We start from the raw sequence: 16,411 nt of genomic DNA on the forward strand, positions 1-16,411 counted from the left end.
GTATTAGACGGAGGAAAAAACAGATTGCGGCGAACAACAAGTATCTAGTCCTTGTAACCGATAAGGTTGCCGCGGCCGACGGCCTCGCCAATGACAAAGAGGGACGACAGCTCAAAGGCCTTGATGGCACCGCTCTTCCACTTCTCGGTCGAGACGTCCTTGAGCGACTTGACGTTCTTGAGGTTCTGGATCTTGACAAACTCGAGCGCCTTGAACAGCTGGGTCTCGACAACGGCAAAGTCAGCCTTGGTCGGGAGCGAGAAGCTCTGGCGGTAGAAAGTCTGCTTGAAAACGTGGAAAGCAACCTCCGAGTAGTACAGAACGGGCTCCAGGATACCTAAGTGTCAAGCGACAGTACACGTTAGTGTGTATGCAATTCAGCTCCAAGAGTAGACTTGGAGGTACGGCTGCGCTCCGAGATGCTTACCGACAGTCTTGTTCAGCGGACCCTTGACCGACGGCAGGCAGCGGACCTATTTGCATGAAACCACCAATTCAATAATGTGAAACCTCGCCGAGTATTTACTGGGCCTGTGGCTGCCGATCCAATACAACGCGACCGCGGGCTACTTACCAGTGGCAGTCTTGTACAGACCGCAGAGGGTCTTGGTCAGACCCTGGGCTACAAATGGAAGAAATTAATGAAGGTTAATATGCTTGTTCCAAGTGCGCGGGGGTGGGCGATATGAGCAGATAGAAGCCTGCTCCCCATATCACGCAGACACGGCGCCTGCACATGAGGGGTTTGGCACCTGTACGCCGTGACTTGTGTGGATAGTCATGGCGTCATGCGCATAAAGCCCGCTTGCCATCTACCAAGGCAGAAGGAAAAAGCGAGTCACAAAGCCCTGGCTTATCCTTACAGGTCGAGGTGCTGGCCTTCTGAGCAGCAGATTCGGTGCTGGCATAGCGAATGTAAGCCCGGGCAACGGGGGCAGCCTTGTTGAACACGCGCGCAGACATTTTGTTGGCAGGAATGTGAAGTCAGATAGACCAGAAAGGAAATGTGAAAAAGAGCGAGGGTGAAGGGAAAAGGAGACGGAGCAACGAAGACTGAGCCTGCCGAGATAAAGCGCTTGAAAATTTTATTCCACTCTTGGCTGCTCGACTGCTTACCGAATCGGTGCAAGCTGCGAGCAGCCAAGATACCCGATGATTCCTGCTGATCGGTGATCAAGACCGATGCACAGTATCCCCAACTGTTTTTTCGGCCACTTCGGCTCTTGCGCCGTCGCTGGTACAGTCAGTGTTAACACCTCACATCGTCGCGGGCAAAATAAAAAAGGTCAATACCACGGCGACGTGACTCATACAAGGCCCTGGTCTGGTCTGGGCGCCGGAGAGTTAAATGGCGCTGGCCTAGACAGACTGTACACTACAGTGCTTCTCTTTTCCACTATCAATACTACTGTCCATATTTTTCGCCCTTGTCTGCACTTTCCAGGTAACGTTCATCGGGATCTTTGATAACAACGCATCACAAACACACCATGAACTCCGCCGACAAAATGCCGCACCGCTACGTCCATGCCCTGAACGAGCTTGACGATGTCAACATCAGGCGCATCCGGCCCCTCATCCCGCCGCAGATTCTGATGGAGGATCTGCCGCTGAGCGAGTCTGCCGCAAAGACGATTGTCAAGGGCCGCCTTGAGTCGGAGGCCATCATCCAGGGCAAGGACGACCGCTTGCTTGTCGTGGTCGGGCCGTGCTCGATCCACAACCCGACTGCCGCCTTAGAGTACGCCGACCTGCTGAAGGAGTACGCCGCCCAGGCCACCGACGACCTGTGCATTGTCATGCGCGTGTACTTTGAAAAGCCGCGTACGACAATCGGCTGGAAGGGCCTGATCAACGACCCCGACCTCAACAACGACTTTGCCATCAACAAGGGCCTGCGCAAGGCGCGCACGCTTCTGCTGGATATTGCTGAGAAGGGGCTGCCGGCCGGCTGCGAACTGCTGGACACGATTTCGCCGCAGTACATTGGCGATCTCATCTCGTGGGGCGCCATTGGCGCACGTACCACCGAGTCGCAGGTCCACCGTGAGCTGTCCTCGGGTATGTCTGTGCCCATCGGCTTCAAGAACGGCACCGATGGCAATGTCAAGGTCGCCATCGATGCGATCAAATCGGCCGAGTCTCACCACTGCTTCCTGTCTGTAACCAAGCAGGGTCTTAGTGCTATTGTTGAGACAGAAGGCAACAAGCACTGCCACATCATCCTGCGTGGCGGCGCTGACGGGCCCAACTACGATGAGAAGTATGTCAAGGAGTATGTTGCGCAGCTGCAGAAGGCCAATGTCAATGCACACTTGATGATTGATTGCAGTCACGGCAACAGCTCCAAGGACTTCCACAAGCAGCCCATCGTCGCCGACAGCATCCGCGAGCAGCTGTCCAATTCGGACACTGGTGGTTTCATTTCTGGTGTCATGATTGAGAGCAATCTGATTGAGGGCAACCAGAGCATTCCGGCCGATGGCGATCTGTCCAAGCTGGTCTACGGCAAGAGTATCACCGATGCCTGCGTCAATTGGGAGGACACTGTCAAGATCCTTGACGGCCTTCGTGAGGGAGTTCGTGCTCGCCGCCAGAGACAGGTTGGATCTTCCAACTAATCCTGCCACTTTAGTAGTACCTTTTCTATTGTGTGAAGTCAACCATATTGCCTTACCAATTCGACATGTCTATAATCTATTGCGTATGTGATAGGAGTTGCAAAAGGCACTCAGATATCCACCCCCAATCTGTTCGGAGCAGGTATGGTAGTATACCAGAAACATATTGCCTACCTGGTTTCCGGGTATTTTGGACATTAGAGCATCGTGCTGCCGGCTCATATCGATGCAAAAAGATATTTTGGAGGCGTGCAGCCCAGAAATGCGCTCGAGACAGACGGAACAGCCGTGCCACGGCCAGGAGCAGCGGATTTGCGTGCACTAAGTGCTCATTCGTGAACCCAGCCCTAGCCGGGTGGCGGTGCAGAGCACAACTAGGGTTATTGGGTCAATCTCCTTTGTTTGCTCCAAGGCGCGGTGTGGGCCGACACCCGTTGTGCATTTGCGAACGCAAAAGTGCGGGCTTTGGCACCCACTTCAGGTGGTGCTGCAAGCCACTGCTGAGGGATGCGACCCCTGCCATGCTGCAGCCTACCGTGCCAGCTTTCCTTGCCAGCCGAGATGCACTCGACATTGCATGCTGGTTGCCCGCAATTGGCTGTGAAAGCAACGCCTGCACTGTTTCCGAAAATTTAATATGTCTATATACGGGTAGCAGGGCGTGCTAATCAGAGCATACATATCGGCGAGGTGCGTCATGCTTGTCGCGTCCATTGTAGGGCTGTCAAGAATTGACAAGCACTGCATCTATTGGCGCTCAGGAGTATATAGACTCGGTAGCCTGGATGCAGGGGAGCCAGCCCATCATCAAATCCATTTCTCCACATACCTTTCCACTATCATTTTACGCAGCCTTCTATCCGCCGTTTGAGCATACTCCGTAGCATTTTCCGTTTGTCAACACGCCATAGCCATGCAACAGCCGGACAGACGGTGGGAGCCAGCCCCTTTCACCTGATACCACCGACCTCTGTGCCAAGTCCCTCACCCGCACGTCGACCGCTAGGGAATATTCAAACGTCATGAATTTTGTCAGCTCGAACCCACACCGCGTCAACGAACTCTCTGAAGCAGTGTTTGGCACGCTTCTTCTCGAGTGCTTCGTCGAGTGCGATCGCATAAAGTGCTCGTGCAGCAAAAGCCATGACCGAGACTGGATGTGGAACCTGGGGTTCCTCATCGAGCACAACAAGCTACATCTGGTAACCGAGTTCCGGGTTGTCATCTTTAACGAGTGTGAGCTACCGATGCACATTGATAAGGTGATGAAGGGTATGGAAAACAAACTGCAGTCACCTTTGCCGAATGTGCGCTCGATTCTGTTTCTTGGACCAGGGGTGTTCACAGCGGGTACAGCAAAAGATGCGGACTCGATCCAGGAATTTAGAACAGCTGAGGCTGCTGCTCAGTCCATCCGAAAGCTGTTTCCTTGCGCAACTGATTTAAGATACCATGTATTCAGGAAATGGGTCCCGACACCTAATATCCTTGGAGCGGACAGAAAATTATGCCCTTTGTACGAATACACTCTCAAGGAGTATGCGCACCAGCTGGAGCATGTCCAGATGCTTATCCCGTTCCCCCTGAACGTGCCCAAGCTCTTTGACAACCTCACATCGCTTTCAATTAACATCCGCTACATACGTCTGCGTCGCGACTTGCCTGTTATTCCAACTCGGTGCCTGCGCATCCTCGAGGTGTTCCAGATCGAGGCTGTTATCCCGTGGCACCTCTTCGAGACCACCGATGGCGCGCTGAGCTTTGACAGCCTCCAGGATCTGCGCGTGGAGTTCATTCAGGCCACTGCGAATACTGCCACTTTTCCAGGCTGCAATTGCCCTGTGCATTTCCCAAGGCTGAACACTCTCCATGTCACTGGCTCCGCCTACGTCTACACCGACATCTACGCCTATTTCCAGGGCTGGGTATTCGAGAGACTGACTATTATGGACGACCCGACGAACTTTGAACGCATCAACGAGCACGCGTTCGAGACAGGTGAGGATGCTCAAGATCGGGCACCCTACTGGAACTCCGTTTGTTGATGTGTACTCTGTCGATATGGTTGAGCGCCTGTATCAGCTGCCGTCCAGCGTTGAGGTGGCCACCCTTGGACTGCTTGACTATCCGCTTCCGGGGCTGATTGCATGGGTCGACCTGCGCTCGCTCACACTGGCGGCCAGCATCGCGGACAAGCACGGGCTTGCCAACCTGCTGGGACAGCTGCCGCTTCTGCACACGCTCGTCGTGGACTGCTTCTCGATGATCCGGAGCGACGCCAAGGCCACCAAGTTCCCGGACCAGAAGATCACATTTGACGAGATCGGCGAGGTCCTGGATCCAAGCAGCCATCTGCCGGTCAGCGAGAGTCTCGAGCGACTGGATCTCTTTGTTCGCGGCACATTCGACCTGGTCGGTTTCTGCGAGTTGGTGGTGTGTCTTCCTCGAGTCACCAAGGTCAGGGTCAACCACCACATGATCCCGCACATCATGAGCATGCTCCACCAGGTCTTCAAAGTCAGCCGCAATATTGCCTTTGAGCCCTTGTCCTAGTATTTTTGTTTCCTCTCTCATGTTTATAAGTGGACCCTACAGGCATTCTTTGGAGAGCAAGCGAGGCGCTATATGGTGGCTATGCTTGTGAAAACAGCGATGCGCAGCTGTCTTTGGAGGCGGCTGGACGGTCGTTTGAACCAGCGGGTGTTGGTGGCGGGTATCAAGACAAAGCCACTTCATCCCAGGGAACCGGTGAGGCTGAGAATTGACACGTTCCAGCATTTCTAACTAGCTAACCGCAGAGCGCCAGATGCACCTTGGCTTAACAAATGGCTTGCTGTTTGCACACAGTTGCCTTATTTGGCTTTATTATATGCAGCTCAGTCGAAAAATGGGTTTCCGGATGCAGTGTAGAGAGGTGGGGTCCAGTATAAGAGGCGGGAGTGCAGCACACCAAACACCTCTGCATTTTAGAGCCACATTTGATGAAAAGAGACGTCGGGGTTCGGAGTAGGCGGTTCGGTGCGCTGTGTGGGCGGTTCTGGTTCGCTGAGGAGAGATTCTGCTACACAGGCAGCCCTTGACAAGGGATGGTGGGCAAGTGGGGGCGAATGGCACAGAGGAGGAGGCGGTGGCATACTGGGGACAATTTGTATGTTGCGAGTGATATCAGGGAAGAAAGGGCTGTATATTGGCCAGTTGTGCTCTTGCTTCGAGGCGTGCGTATGATTGGAGGCTTCAAGAGAGAGAGAGAGAGAGAGAGAGAGAGAGAGAGAGAGAGAGAGAGAGAGAGAGAGAGACGGGCAGGGTTCTCAGCTGCACGACTGCCACAGGTCGTATAAAAGGATGGCGAGGTAGCTGACTCTGAATTCACCAGCACACTGCACTTCAACTCTCACCTCTGTCTTATTTATCTTCAAGCTTTCCATCCTTTCGTCAACCGGACTCTTCTATACTCAAGAAATCGACCCATACCATGCTCGCTCCGCGTACAAACATCTTCATCTCATTTGACAACAATGACAATGGACTGACATATGATCCCAATGCTACCGATTTCTAGGAAGCGCTGGTTTCAAGCAGGGATGTTTCCAGAGAGGGTGGCATGTAAATAACCCAAGCTTCTCCTTAGGAGCCTGCTAGACAGGTCGAATCTCTGTTGCACCACTATTTATATACCCTTTCAATACATTTTCTCCTCAACTCCAGAACACTCCAGGACAACGAATTTGTAGTGCCAAAGCTGCTGGCATGAGGACTGTAGCTATGTGCCTTAAGGAGGATGCGTTGGTTAAGCCCACTGCTTAGACCCTGGGACAAAAAACTAGGAAAGGAAATAGGCTGTCAAGGCTCCTGCCATCATTTGGAGATTCATTGCTTAAAGCCAATCTGCTTGCCCATGGAATCCTTGGCTTCAAAATAGGCCATCGAGAGTGCTGCCGACCCAGGATTCCTCCAAAGACAAGTAGCGGTTGTCAATAATAGGCCACCTGTAGTTGTCGATGCTCATACTGCTGATGAAAAGGGTAAAGGCGCATATGCTTTCTTCATGTCAGATATAAGCAACAGCATTTGCTACGCCCTAAGGCGATATGAGCGCTGCCATTCTGTCCAGTTTCAGTCATCAGTCTGATTAGAAACATATATACTTCGTACTTGAACTGATTGCAAGAACAAAACTGTCACCTAGCTTTGACGCCGTAGCCATGAAGAAAACTCAGCACCTCTTGTTGAGTTCCATGCTCTCGACCAAGCGCTTGAGCATAGTCCTGTTCCAGCAGGCTGGCTGGAGCGACAAACCCTGCAACTCTGCCCTGGTCCATGACCAGAATCCAGCCACTGTCCATGATAGCCCTGAGCCGGTGCATGATGGTCGGAAATGTGGAGTTTCTGAACTTGTCACGAATAACCTGCTGCATGGTATGGTCAGCCATTGTGTCGACATTGGCTGTCGCCCCGTCAAGAGACAGAATCCTGCGTTTCCACAGAAATGTGCAACACAAACTGACCAACTGGCGCTATCCGACGCTAAAGCTCTTGTCACCTTGCTCGCCCTACTTGTCCAGTCCAGCTTCCTCGACCCACAGGCCACAGAACTCGTCTCCAGTTTCATCGTACTTGGATGTCCGATGGATCAGGAGGTCTTCGATATGGCCTTTGCGAACTGCAGCTCAGACCTCATCGTTGGTAGACTTGTTCGGTGGGTCCAGATTCTCGCGGATGATGCTGTTGAGCAGAGCTGGATCCTGCGGACTGATGCTGATATTTGAGCGCAAATGTCTGAGATTTATAATTGAAGTGTCTACTCCATCCTGTGTCCAGAGACAAACATGGCAAACTCTGTCTGCCAGAGGCATGACATGTCTGGCATGTGTCACCAAAATCTGCGTCTTGTTGGTGAATGTCGGACCAGCTGTTTGGAAAGCAATTGTCAGTGAGCAGAGAAAGAATGGCCAGGGCTGAAGTGAGCTGGGCTCCACCATGCGAATACCAAGACAGCAGACTGGTGGATGCACAAAGGGTAATACTAGCTGGTGTCTGAAACCCAGCCAGCGGATGTACGCCCTTGACCGCTGGTCTCCACAATCTGACAAATGTGAGAGCCAGAAGACCGGGAATGGCAGCTCCTTCGCTACAGCGGTGGGGATGGGTGAGTTTGTGCTTGGGTTGTGGACAAGTCGGATAAACATTTGGTGATACCTTTGACAGGTACAGCTGAAATTTGGTAGTGTGGCGATTCAAATACGGTCATGGTGGAGAGAGTGGTGCGAAAAAGAATAGGAGTGGGGGAGAGCAGAGTAACTGGAGCCTGTGCTGGCGAGTGAATCTCACTGAGGCGTTACTGAGCCAGAGTATTTCCTGGCTAGGTTGTCTATGCTGCGGCAGCTGGATCTCTTGTGTATATGGCCAATGGAAGCACTGGAGGTGTATCCGGAAACCACACTCGTCCTACACTATTCTGCTCTTGAGACAATGTGGGCTGTACTGGGCTGACCACTTTGCAACAAGTTTGCTGGCTGGTGTTTTATTCAAGGTGACTGAGTGGCTGAAGGGTGTATGCCTCTACAATGGCTGTCAGAAGCACATATGCTAGTGCAGCAGGTACTGGTATGACATTGCTTTATGGTGTATGCAGTCTGACTGCCAGCAGATATGTATTGAGTGTGTGAACTAGTATCAGGTAGCTAGAGATCCCATGTGCAGTGATCAGGTTGCTACTGTCATTAGCGTGCAGACCTAGTCACTCCAATTCCAATGCAATTTGCACTGGTATCATCAACCTTCAGCTGGCCATGGAGAGTAATAGCTATTGGCTCTCAGAACATAAATGCCAATCGGTCATGATAAGGACAACAAAACGGACCCACGCTGATGCTGTCTCAGACGAGGGCTGGCATGGGTAGCTTGATGTTCAATACCTGTTTAGATTCCATCACGCATTTAGGCAACTGAGCGAAAATACATTGCGTGCTGGAGATCACGAAATAGAATTAGGCAGTCATGCAGCCAGCGTGCTACAGTAAACAGTAGATGGCACGTCGCTGTGATGCGTGCTCTCATGCCTGAGCGCTGGGCTCGGCTATTTACCGTTTGCGGCTTAGGGCCAATGATTGTCCAGCGATTTGTTGGCTGCAGAAATCCATGTTCCAGTAGGCCTTGTCAGCGCGAAAAAAAACACGCAGCATTGGTTTGAAAATTTTTCGGCCACTGCCCAGGAACCCCTCCTTTTTCCTTTCATTATTCTGTTTCGTTCGGTTGGTACACCCTAGCGTTTCCTCTTTACTATTCTTGTCTATTAATACTTGCGCAGCAGGTTGGTGCAAAATTTAGGCACAATAATACAATTATTTCCTTGTTGCACCCGAATGGACTATACCAAGGTGGGTAGGCTGAATCTAGAAGGGCTTGGGAGCTTGACCAACAATGCAAGCGGGTGAGACATTCTTGTATTCTAACGGTTTGTTTTTCTGTAGTGCAACAGCGCAAGCGATTTTGAGAACAAATTCCGCTCATTACTCCCAAAGCTCGAGGTGGCCGAGAAGGAAGAGACATGGCAGCAGCTCGACACGGCGATTAAGAATATGACAAGCCTGGTCAAAGCAGGCGCGAACGAACGTACGACACTATTCGTGCCCATGGTGCGGAGAGCAGCAGACCAAATCAACAAAGTGGTGGCCAGCGAGCGCACGCGACTCAATGGGTCAGGGCTAGCGCTGATTGAGGAGATGGCACGGCGACTGGAAACGCGGTTTGGGCCGATATGTGAGCTGGTGTTCCCGACAGCGACTCAAATCGTGCGGGCGCGCAAACAGGGTCTTTGTGACGCGTGGGATGAGCTGTCCTCAGCGCAGTAATCACACATACACACGCAGCCGACCAGACACCGCATATCTGCAGAATCATGACAGGGGATCTGAACAAGTCGTTCCGGGCTAGTGCAGCAAGGCTCCTGATGAATATGGTATCAAGCTGCACGGCACCCGAGCTTTCACCATACATGGACTGTGGTCGAGGAGGCGATTGCCAAGGGCGTTGTTGATGCACATCCCGATGCGCGCACGATCACAAAGAAGACATATGAAGCGTATATCAGGCGGTTCGGCAGCCGCAAAGAAACTCTACATGGACTGTTTGACAGCACGGCGAAGAAGTATCTGAAGATTGAAGATGGTAGCAGCAGTGGCGGCAACTCGAATAAGCCGATGAGTCGGTTTGCGGCATTCCGCCAGCGTCCACCGCTGCACAATCGCCTGGCTCCTCAACGGCCAAACGGACATGCAGTTAGCAATGAAGGGCTGGCAGAGAACGCAATGGGCAACAGCACAGGTGCACGGCCCCCTGCTGCGCATCAGCGGCTGCGGCCGGTCCGTCCTGTTGCGCGCCATGGCTCAGCAACGATGTACAGACCGACCCCACCAATGGCACTGAGCGGATCGGCCACGGGGTCGCTAGTGAAGCCTGGCTCAGCATCGGCGCCGTGCAGCATCGAGCCACTGCATGTATCATCAGGTAATACGAATGTTGCTGCAGCGGGCAAGCCCTGCAGCGAGGGCAACTCACCTACCGCGACTGTATTTGAGAGTATTGAGGTTGCAACAGCGGTTGAGCCCAAGAGCGACTCATCGGCACCTATCACCTCGCAGCATGCCAGTCGCAAGAACTCGCCTACGCTTCTCACCGATCAGCCGATCGAGACAGGTTGCCGTCGAGGATATCGTGGCCTCAGCCACTGGTGCTGAAGCGCCTGTCGTGCCAGAAGAAAGCCAGCAGTACCAATCTGTCAGCATCTGGACAAACCACCCCGGCTGATCGGAGCGACGACTCGGTCAGCAAATCGGCAGATGTCAATATCAGCATCGCTGAAGCTCCGAAGGCAGCAGCCTCCCGGGTTGCTGCTGCTGAAGCTGATAGGCGAGCATCCCGGGCACAGCGCATGCAGGGGCTGTCGTTTTCGTCGCTGAAGAGCAGCACCAGCTCCTCCGGGCCTCGAACACCGCACGCAGTCCGGCCTGCTACCCGCAACATCGTCACCAGCCGGGTAGAGGAGGCGCTGCGCGGACGCCCACGGGCGCGGCCGCGGGCAAAGCCCATGGACAATGCGGTGCCGGCAGCACGGGCTCGGCGTCCAGTGCGGGCCGCGGCAAAGCCTGCTGACAAAATCCTCACGGAATCTCCGTCGCGGAGAATGACGCTGAGGTCGGACACGAAGATCGAGCCGCTAGTAAGCCTTGATGACCATGGTGCCAAGACATCGGGCGGGGTGCCCGGGTACCTCCGAGCCACGGCAGCATCGGCGCATCGCACGGCAGAGCTGGCTGACGAGCAGCGCACTACCCGGCGGCGAAAGCGCGAGGGATCCCTGGAGCCCAGCGCTGAGGAGCCGGCAGCGAAGACTGCCAAGACCGATATGTCGGCAGTGGCCAATATTTAGTTTCTTATGTATTTTTGAAGCCCTTAGTAATGGACATAGCAAAACTTTACTTGCTGCTCTCGAAGGCATTGTGCATGTCGGCGTTGGAGATGATCTCGGCCACCGGTGTCTCGACCTCAGTAAAATGCATTTTGCACCATGGCCCAACCAACCGTCGACGTCTTGATGGCAACTGACTTTGCTGCGAACGCCTTGAGCACAGGCAGCGCCGCAGTGACCATCCGCTCCATCCATCTGGCCTCGCCGCGGTCGCACTCGAGCATGGCGGGGCGGAACACCGACACCCGCGGGAAACCCAGCCCACTGACCTCATCATCAACCTGGCCCTTCGTCTTTGGGTACAGGAAGAATGAGTTTTTGTTAGCACCCGCCGAGCTGCAAATCGAGTAGTGCTCTGATTTCGGCTGCCTTGCATGCGCGCGCCGCGTTCATCGTATAGTCATGGTCGATCTTATAGAAGCCCTCAGGGCCGCTCTTGGCGCGCGTCGTACCCAGGCAGCTGAATGCGTGCGTGTGTCCGGCGAAATCACCCTGCATCTTGGCCGTATCTTCAAAGTCAATCGGCTTCTGCTCGAGCCGGTCCGCATGCGGCCCGCTATACTCGATAGGCCGCCGCACAAACACAGTCACCTTCTCAAACGCCCCCGATGCAAGCAGGTGCCCGACCACCTCGCGCCCAACCTCACCGGTTGCGCCAAGAACTAGCGCGCTCCGGTGCGGCGTGCGGTTGACGAAACCCTCGGCTGCACGCTGGAACGCGCCGCTGAGAGAAATAGAATCTCCAAGAATCTTTACAACAGATGACATGCGTATAAAGCGTTGTTTTGTGAGTATTCAGTAAAAAAATAGGAGAAAAAATTTGGAAGAAGAAAGAGGCATGGATGGCGACAGCAGACAGGAATGCCAAGTCTTTTGAGGAAGCGCGAGCAACTGCTGATCTCACTACCAGTGCCCCATGGCTTCATCTAATCTCTGATATTGTTTTCTGATCAAGGGCACTCTAGCCAAATATGACATTGGCCATGTGCTAGGCTCAGAGCACTGTTTGCAGCATAGTCAGCATTGTCTGGATCAGGATATGAATAAGATAGTCTACATATTGCAAAAGATGCGGCTATCCCGCAAAGCTATAGACAAGAAGAGAGCTTGTCACCACAACGAGACATATAGTGAGCTGAACTACTAATTCGTGGATCCGGTGTAGATATCACAGACTTCTTTTGCCCGGATAGGTGTCGTCGTTTTGGATGCCGACAATAACTGAAGCATGCATGGTTCAACTCAAGATGAAGAAACAAAGGGAAAGAGGAATTATTCTGGCGCTCGAGGAGTATGGAGGATGGCCACCTGGTTTTGCTGGGGCCAATCCTTATCAACGACAAGGGGTATTTCGGCCTCCCTCTCTTCGTCTGCCCACACTGTGTTGAAAGGCAGCTTGTATGGAGGATGCAGAACATTTTCAACAAATGGGATGTCGCAAAGTTCGACCATGAGAGCTTGGAAATCTTGCCATCACAAATTTTCAGAACGCACAGCCACAAATATCTGTTGGTCATGCATTTGCATACATCAGGCACCTCGGAGGCTGTCGGTTTTTCTTTTCAACTGGAGCATCCCCGGAAGAACCGAAACCCACTCTCACTATGAAGAGAAAAGGCTGTTGAAGATTATTGCTGTTAGGGTTCAAATGAAAGGCAGTACTCCATGTAAACAATATTGCCAGGTACAATTTGTATTTAGAGAAAATAAAAGGCAACAGAACGCTCACCCTGGCCACGACTCGATACTCTGGTACATGCCCACAGTTTTCTTGGTGGGCGTCTGCCCTATCGCTCTCTTTGTGATTGACATATGCAGACGAACAGGTTGCTTCTCTGCATGGTGCATCTGCTGTCCCTCTCCACTTTCTCTTGACCCACTTTTACAGATAGTAGTGAATAAAAAAACTCGGTGCCATGTGCATAATCGGATATGCATATCTAGTGACAACCATTGCCGCTAAAGAAGAAATCAAAGAAAGAGCCGCTCTCAAAAAAAAAACAGAACTAGACCTGCTCTCTTGTGGCCACCTGGGGGTTGCAATCCTCTCATCCTGCACCTCTCCATGGGATATGTTCCTTCCCCCAGCCATTTCCCTCACTCTAGATGTTCTTGGCATCATGAGATCTGCTGTCGGTGCAGCCAGGCTCTAGAGCTCGAAATTAGACCCAGCCTCTAGGCGGCTATGGATGTTGAGAATCCCTACATAGCCGTCGAGAATTACCTTGGTATACCCCAGTGCCGTCCTCTGACCCTTGCCACAGAGCTAGATGGACTTGAGAAAATCAGCCTGCCCATCTTGCGGTGTGCCGCTTTGCTGGATGTAGATATTCAGGATGATCACAAGCACGATTGGCAGGCCTACACGTCTAGGGGTGTATACCGTCGTACAAATGGTCTCGCACCTGCCCAACTTGACTAGCCCTGGTGTCAACCCTGAATCAATCGATACCATTGTCCAGGCGATTGGTGGGTGTGCATTTAGTAACCCTGAGGCAGGCGTTCGTGCAATTCGTGTGCGCAAGTACTCCTCACACATAGGGGCCTTCGACAGGTAGCATTTCTATATCATTTCTCTCCTTATTTTCTACTCCCAATTCCTGTTCAGAACATCAATAGCGCGAGCATTCGATATAGTCCCAGTACCGTCAGTAAATAAGTCATGTATATAAGATATGCGAACATCATCAAAATGATCAGTCGCCTACGCTATCATGTATATGAGGGTCATGATGTATTTGTACGCAACAAGCAGTGAAAATTTTGAAATGCCAGGATTGTTCTTTGTCAAGAGGTGAGGTAGGTTGTTCAGACATCGGGGGTGTTTGAATGAGTGGCCCCCTTGCATGTATGGTGTTTCTATTATTGCCATTCTTGGAAATTGTCAGACACGCATTATGGAAGGTGTCACGCTTAGACCACCAGCAAAGCAGAAGCGACATGTCGATTTCCTAGTTCAAGACTGGAGGAATGGTATGTGGAGGAGTATATAAAGCTATTTGGATGGTAAGTGTGATTTAGATGGACACCTTGAAACGGTACCCATTTCAACATTCCAACTTGCATCTCTACTTTAGTTTTTTGTGTCGGCCCTGTTATCATAATGATGCTAAAGATGGGCGTCCACTGCTCGCAGTTCAAGCATTATAGAGGAAACAGTAGTGGCGAAAGCAGACGTTTTATTGACGTTGATGACGATTAGTAACCCAAATAGGGATGGTATCATCATATCCGATTACTCTAAATTGCTCTGACATTCTCCATACCCCAAGATCGCAAGACACTGCTTTCATAATACTCTTGAATGACAGAAAATCATATTAAATGAATCGCCAAAACTGGCTATATTCCGAGAGTTCATAAAGGTCTGCCTTCCGTAAACGAGATGGCTGGAATGGCCTTAGGGAGCACATGGAGCATCATCCAATTTAATTCAGTCCCCAAGCTTCCGTTTACCGACCATTCACTTCTCCTGTGAAGGGTTCCTGGCAGCAAAATCTGCCTATGACTTTTTCAGCATTCACTCCGTCGAGCCGACAATTCATGCTATCGGCTCGACTCACCAAATAACTGCCGTACTCTGTGCTCAGTCCTCTTGGCTGCAGTGTTCACCTTGTCTTTCAGGTACTCTGCGTTTTTTAAATTCAGCACATTCTAAGCGAAAAATGAGCATTAATCGGTTCCGCTTCTACGACGTTATGCAAAAGTCGGTTTCGACAGCGCTGTTTGCAACCACAGGTAAAAGAAACACCCACCAACGGGAGTGTGATAAACAGCCGGATCTGCCTTTGGATAAGCAAAACGACTGCGAGCGCTCGGTTCTTGAAACCGCAGTAATGGACAAACGTAGCTGAAACAAAAGCTTTGTGTAGTCGCCGGCACGCTGTTTATCGGACTCAACGTGTACAACAACTGGGTTGAGAAGAACAAGCTGCTGCAGGAGGTAAGTACTCAGATCCACCCGTGTATCGGCATGTATATGCATACATTAGTGAGCAGCGTCACTCACAACCACCATGCCGTCTGTAGCAAGCTAACCGGCAGATGGGCAAGAGCGATCCCGCGAACCAGAAGTGAAAAAGACAGGCGGCACTGCGGTTCAACCGACCAGGCGGCGATGATGAGATTTTGCCCATAGAGGCTTTGAAGAGAATAAATCGATTAACTGTAATCAGTCTCTAGGAGCGCTGTTAGCAGCAATGCCACTAATTGCCGAGTGAGCCTTTTATGCAAGGAAACGCCGCTTGTCCTCCGCTCTTGCAAAAAAAACACATTCATTCCTTTTTCATAATAACTCAATTCATAATGTCCAGGCGAAACAACAACAGAACGCCAAACGAAAGCTCTAGCAGCACTGGGGCTGGCGAGGCATTCGAATTGGAGCAGCAGAACAACCGCCATCTCGACCTGCTGGCGTCCAAGGTCTCGGCGCTGCACAGCGTGACGGTCAACATCCACGACGACGTGTTTGAGCAGAACCGGATGCTTGACGGCACCTCGGAGACATTCGGGAGGTTCGGCAACATGTTTGACCGGACACGGCAGCAGCTCACACATACACTGGCGACGGCCAATTCAAAGTTTCTCTGCTACCTGACGATGGTGCTGGTGTTTGGCGTGTTCAGCCTGTATTATATTGCCAAGAACCTGCTTACGCACGACGTCGACCCGTATGAGCTGCCGTAGTGGCCGCGCGTTACAATTTCATATTTACAGTTTTCTTTTTTGTACTGAAGTATCCTGTGCTGTTCTGCCAACCAAAACATAATTTGTGTTGTTTTTGTCGGTCGAGCTCAGTCTATCAGCAGCGGGTCTGCAAGCAAGCTAATGCGGGCGATCGTCCGAGTTTGCTAATGCGAAACATTCGACACACTGGGGGGAACTGCGTGTAATTCGCCCATATTTGTTTACTGGTGAATTGGGCACCCACGCATGCACCACCGCCCCTTCGTCGCCCCAGTGCAATGAGGATCTCGCATCCATACGATTCAGTTTCCTTCTTTCACTCACACAAAGACAGTATGATCCGGTCCGCAGCCCATCAAACCACACAAAGGGCACTAAGGCACAATGCCCGGCTGCTGATCCACACGTCGACATACCGTCAATTGCCCGACGACAGGCGGCACGAGGAGTTCAGCAAGGGGTTTGTCAAGACACTCAAATCGCTGGCTGAAGCACCGCAGGACCCGGTGGAGATATCTGAGGCAACAAGGAATGCTGATGCGACCCTGTCCAAGGCAATCTCGGGACTGTTCAGCAGGAGCAAGGTTGAGGTGACGCCTGAGTTGCTTGAGCGCCGGAAGCAGCTCCGGGAAAAGTA

The 16,411-nt window shown here is 52.0% G+C and overlaps 11 protein-coding genes across 11 annotated transcripts; 6 read left to right on the forward strand and 5 right to left on the reverse strand.

The window, feature by feature from the left end:
* Positions 1–44: 44 nt before the first annotated feature.
* DL89DRAFT_255948 (uncharacterized protein) lies at positions 45–963 on the reverse strand (the record flags this gene model as incomplete). The annotated part of the gene is made up of 3 exons (XM_040885397.1): positions 45–337; positions 575–622; positions 864–963. The coding sequence occupies 3 exons, from the start codon at positions 961–963 to the stop codon at positions 45–47; spliced, it is 441 nt and encodes a 146-aa protein (XP_040745724.1).
* Positions 964–1,233: 270 nt separating this feature from the next.
* On the forward strand, positions 1,234–2,683 carry DL89DRAFT_265895 (3-deoxy-7-phosphoheptulonate synthase). Its single transcript, XM_040886874.1, has one exon. It carries the CDS (start codon positions 1,491–1,493, stop codon positions 2,619–2,621), a length of 1,131 nt encoding a protein of 376 aa, XP_040745725.1. The 5' UTR covers positions 1,234–1,490; the 3' UTR covers positions 2,622–2,683.
* Positions 2,684–3,299: 616 nt separating this feature from the next.
* DL89DRAFT_282394 (uncharacterized protein) lies at positions 3,300–5,174 on the forward strand (the record flags this gene model as incomplete). The annotated part of the gene is made up of 2 exons (XM_040889684.1): positions 3,300–4,657; positions 4,704–5,174. The coding sequence occupies exons 1-2, from the start codon at positions 3,644–3,646 to the stop codon at positions 5,172–5,174; spliced, it is 1,485 nt and encodes a 494-aa protein (XP_040745726.1). The 5' UTR covers positions 3,300–3,643.
* A 156-nt stretch (positions 5,175–5,330) lies between these two features.
* On the reverse strand, positions 5,331–6,086 carry DL89DRAFT_265896 (uncharacterized protein). Its single transcript, XM_040886875.1, has 2 exons — positions 5,899–6,086; positions 5,331–5,858 (listed from the first exon to the last, which is right to left on the reverse strand). Exon 2 carries the CDS (start codon positions 5,753–5,755, stop codon positions 5,588–5,590), a length of 168 nt encoding a protein of 55 aa, XP_040745727.1. The 5' UTR covers positions 5,756–5,858; positions 5,899–6,086; the 3' UTR covers positions 5,331–5,587.
* Positions 6,087–6,799: 713 nt separating this feature from the next.
* On the reverse strand, positions 6,800–7,135 carry DL89DRAFT_221259 (uncharacterized protein; the record flags this gene model as incomplete). The annotated part of the gene is made up of 1 exon (XM_040884509.1): positions 6,800–7,135. A coding segment is annotated over one exon (336 nt), but the record flags the coding sequence as incomplete, so codon positions are not given.
* A 1,708-nt stretch (positions 7,136–8,843) lies between these two features.
* Positions 8,844–9,646, forward strand: DL89DRAFT_111728 (uncharacterized protein). Its single transcript, XM_040883110.1, has 2 exons — positions 8,844–8,998; positions 9,092–9,646. Exons 1-2 carry the CDS (start codon positions 8,984–8,986, stop codon positions 9,470–9,472), a joined length of 396 nt encoding a protein of 131 aa, XP_040745729.1. The 5' UTR covers positions 8,844–8,983; the 3' UTR covers positions 9,473–9,646.
* Positions 9,647–10,454, forward strand: DL89DRAFT_111729 (uncharacterized protein). The gene has a single exon (XM_040883111.1). It carries the CDS (start codon positions 9,821–9,823, stop codon positions 10,355–10,357), a length of 537 nt encoding a protein of 178 aa, XP_040745730.1. The 5' UTR covers positions 9,647–9,820; the 3' UTR covers positions 10,358–10,454.
* A 641-nt stretch (positions 10,455–11,095) lies between these two features.
* DL89DRAFT_321366 (uncharacterized protein) lies at positions 11,096–11,929 on the reverse strand (the record flags this gene model as incomplete). The annotated part of the gene is made up of 3 exons (XM_040891275.1): positions 11,417–11,929; positions 11,202–11,352; positions 11,096–11,164 (listed from the first exon to the last, which is right to left on the reverse strand). Exons 1-3 carry the CDS (start codon positions 11,854–11,856, stop codon positions 11,096–11,098), a joined length of 660 nt encoding a protein of 219 aa, XP_040745731.1. The 5' UTR covers positions 11,857–11,929.
* Positions 11,930–13,098: 1,169 nt separating this feature from the next.
* DL89DRAFT_265901 (uncharacterized protein) lies at positions 13,099–13,902 on the forward strand. The gene has a single exon (XM_040886876.1). It carries the CDS (start codon positions 13,425–13,427, stop codon positions 13,644–13,646), a length of 222 nt encoding a protein of 73 aa, XP_040745732.1. The 5' UTR covers positions 13,099–13,424; the 3' UTR covers positions 13,647–13,902.
* Positions 13,903–14,687: 785 nt separating this feature from the next.
* Positions 14,688–15,194, reverse strand: DL89DRAFT_111766 (uncharacterized protein). The gene has a single exon (XM_040883112.1). The coding sequence runs from the start codon at positions 15,071–15,073 to the stop codon at positions 14,777–14,779; it is 297 nt and encodes a 98-aa protein (XP_040745733.1). The 5' UTR covers positions 15,074–15,194; the 3' UTR covers positions 14,688–14,776.
* Positions 15,195–15,393: 199 nt separating this feature from the next.
* DL89DRAFT_255953 (uncharacterized protein) lies at positions 15,394–15,774 on the forward strand (the record flags this gene model as incomplete). Its single annotated transcript, XM_040885398.1, has 1 exon — positions 15,394–15,774. One exon carries the CDS (start codon positions 15,394–15,396, stop codon positions 15,772–15,774), a length of 381 nt encoding a protein of 126 aa, XP_040745734.1.
* Between the last annotated feature and the right edge of the window lie 637 nt (positions 15,775–16,411).

Source organism: Linderina pennispora, assembly GCF_002104995.1.
Source record: "Linderina pennispora strain ATCC 12442 chromosome Unknown DL89scaffold_3, whole genome shotgun sequence".
NCBI lineage: Eukaryota > Fungi > Kickxellomycota > Kickxellomycetes > Kickxellales > Kickxellaceae > Linderina > Linderina pennispora.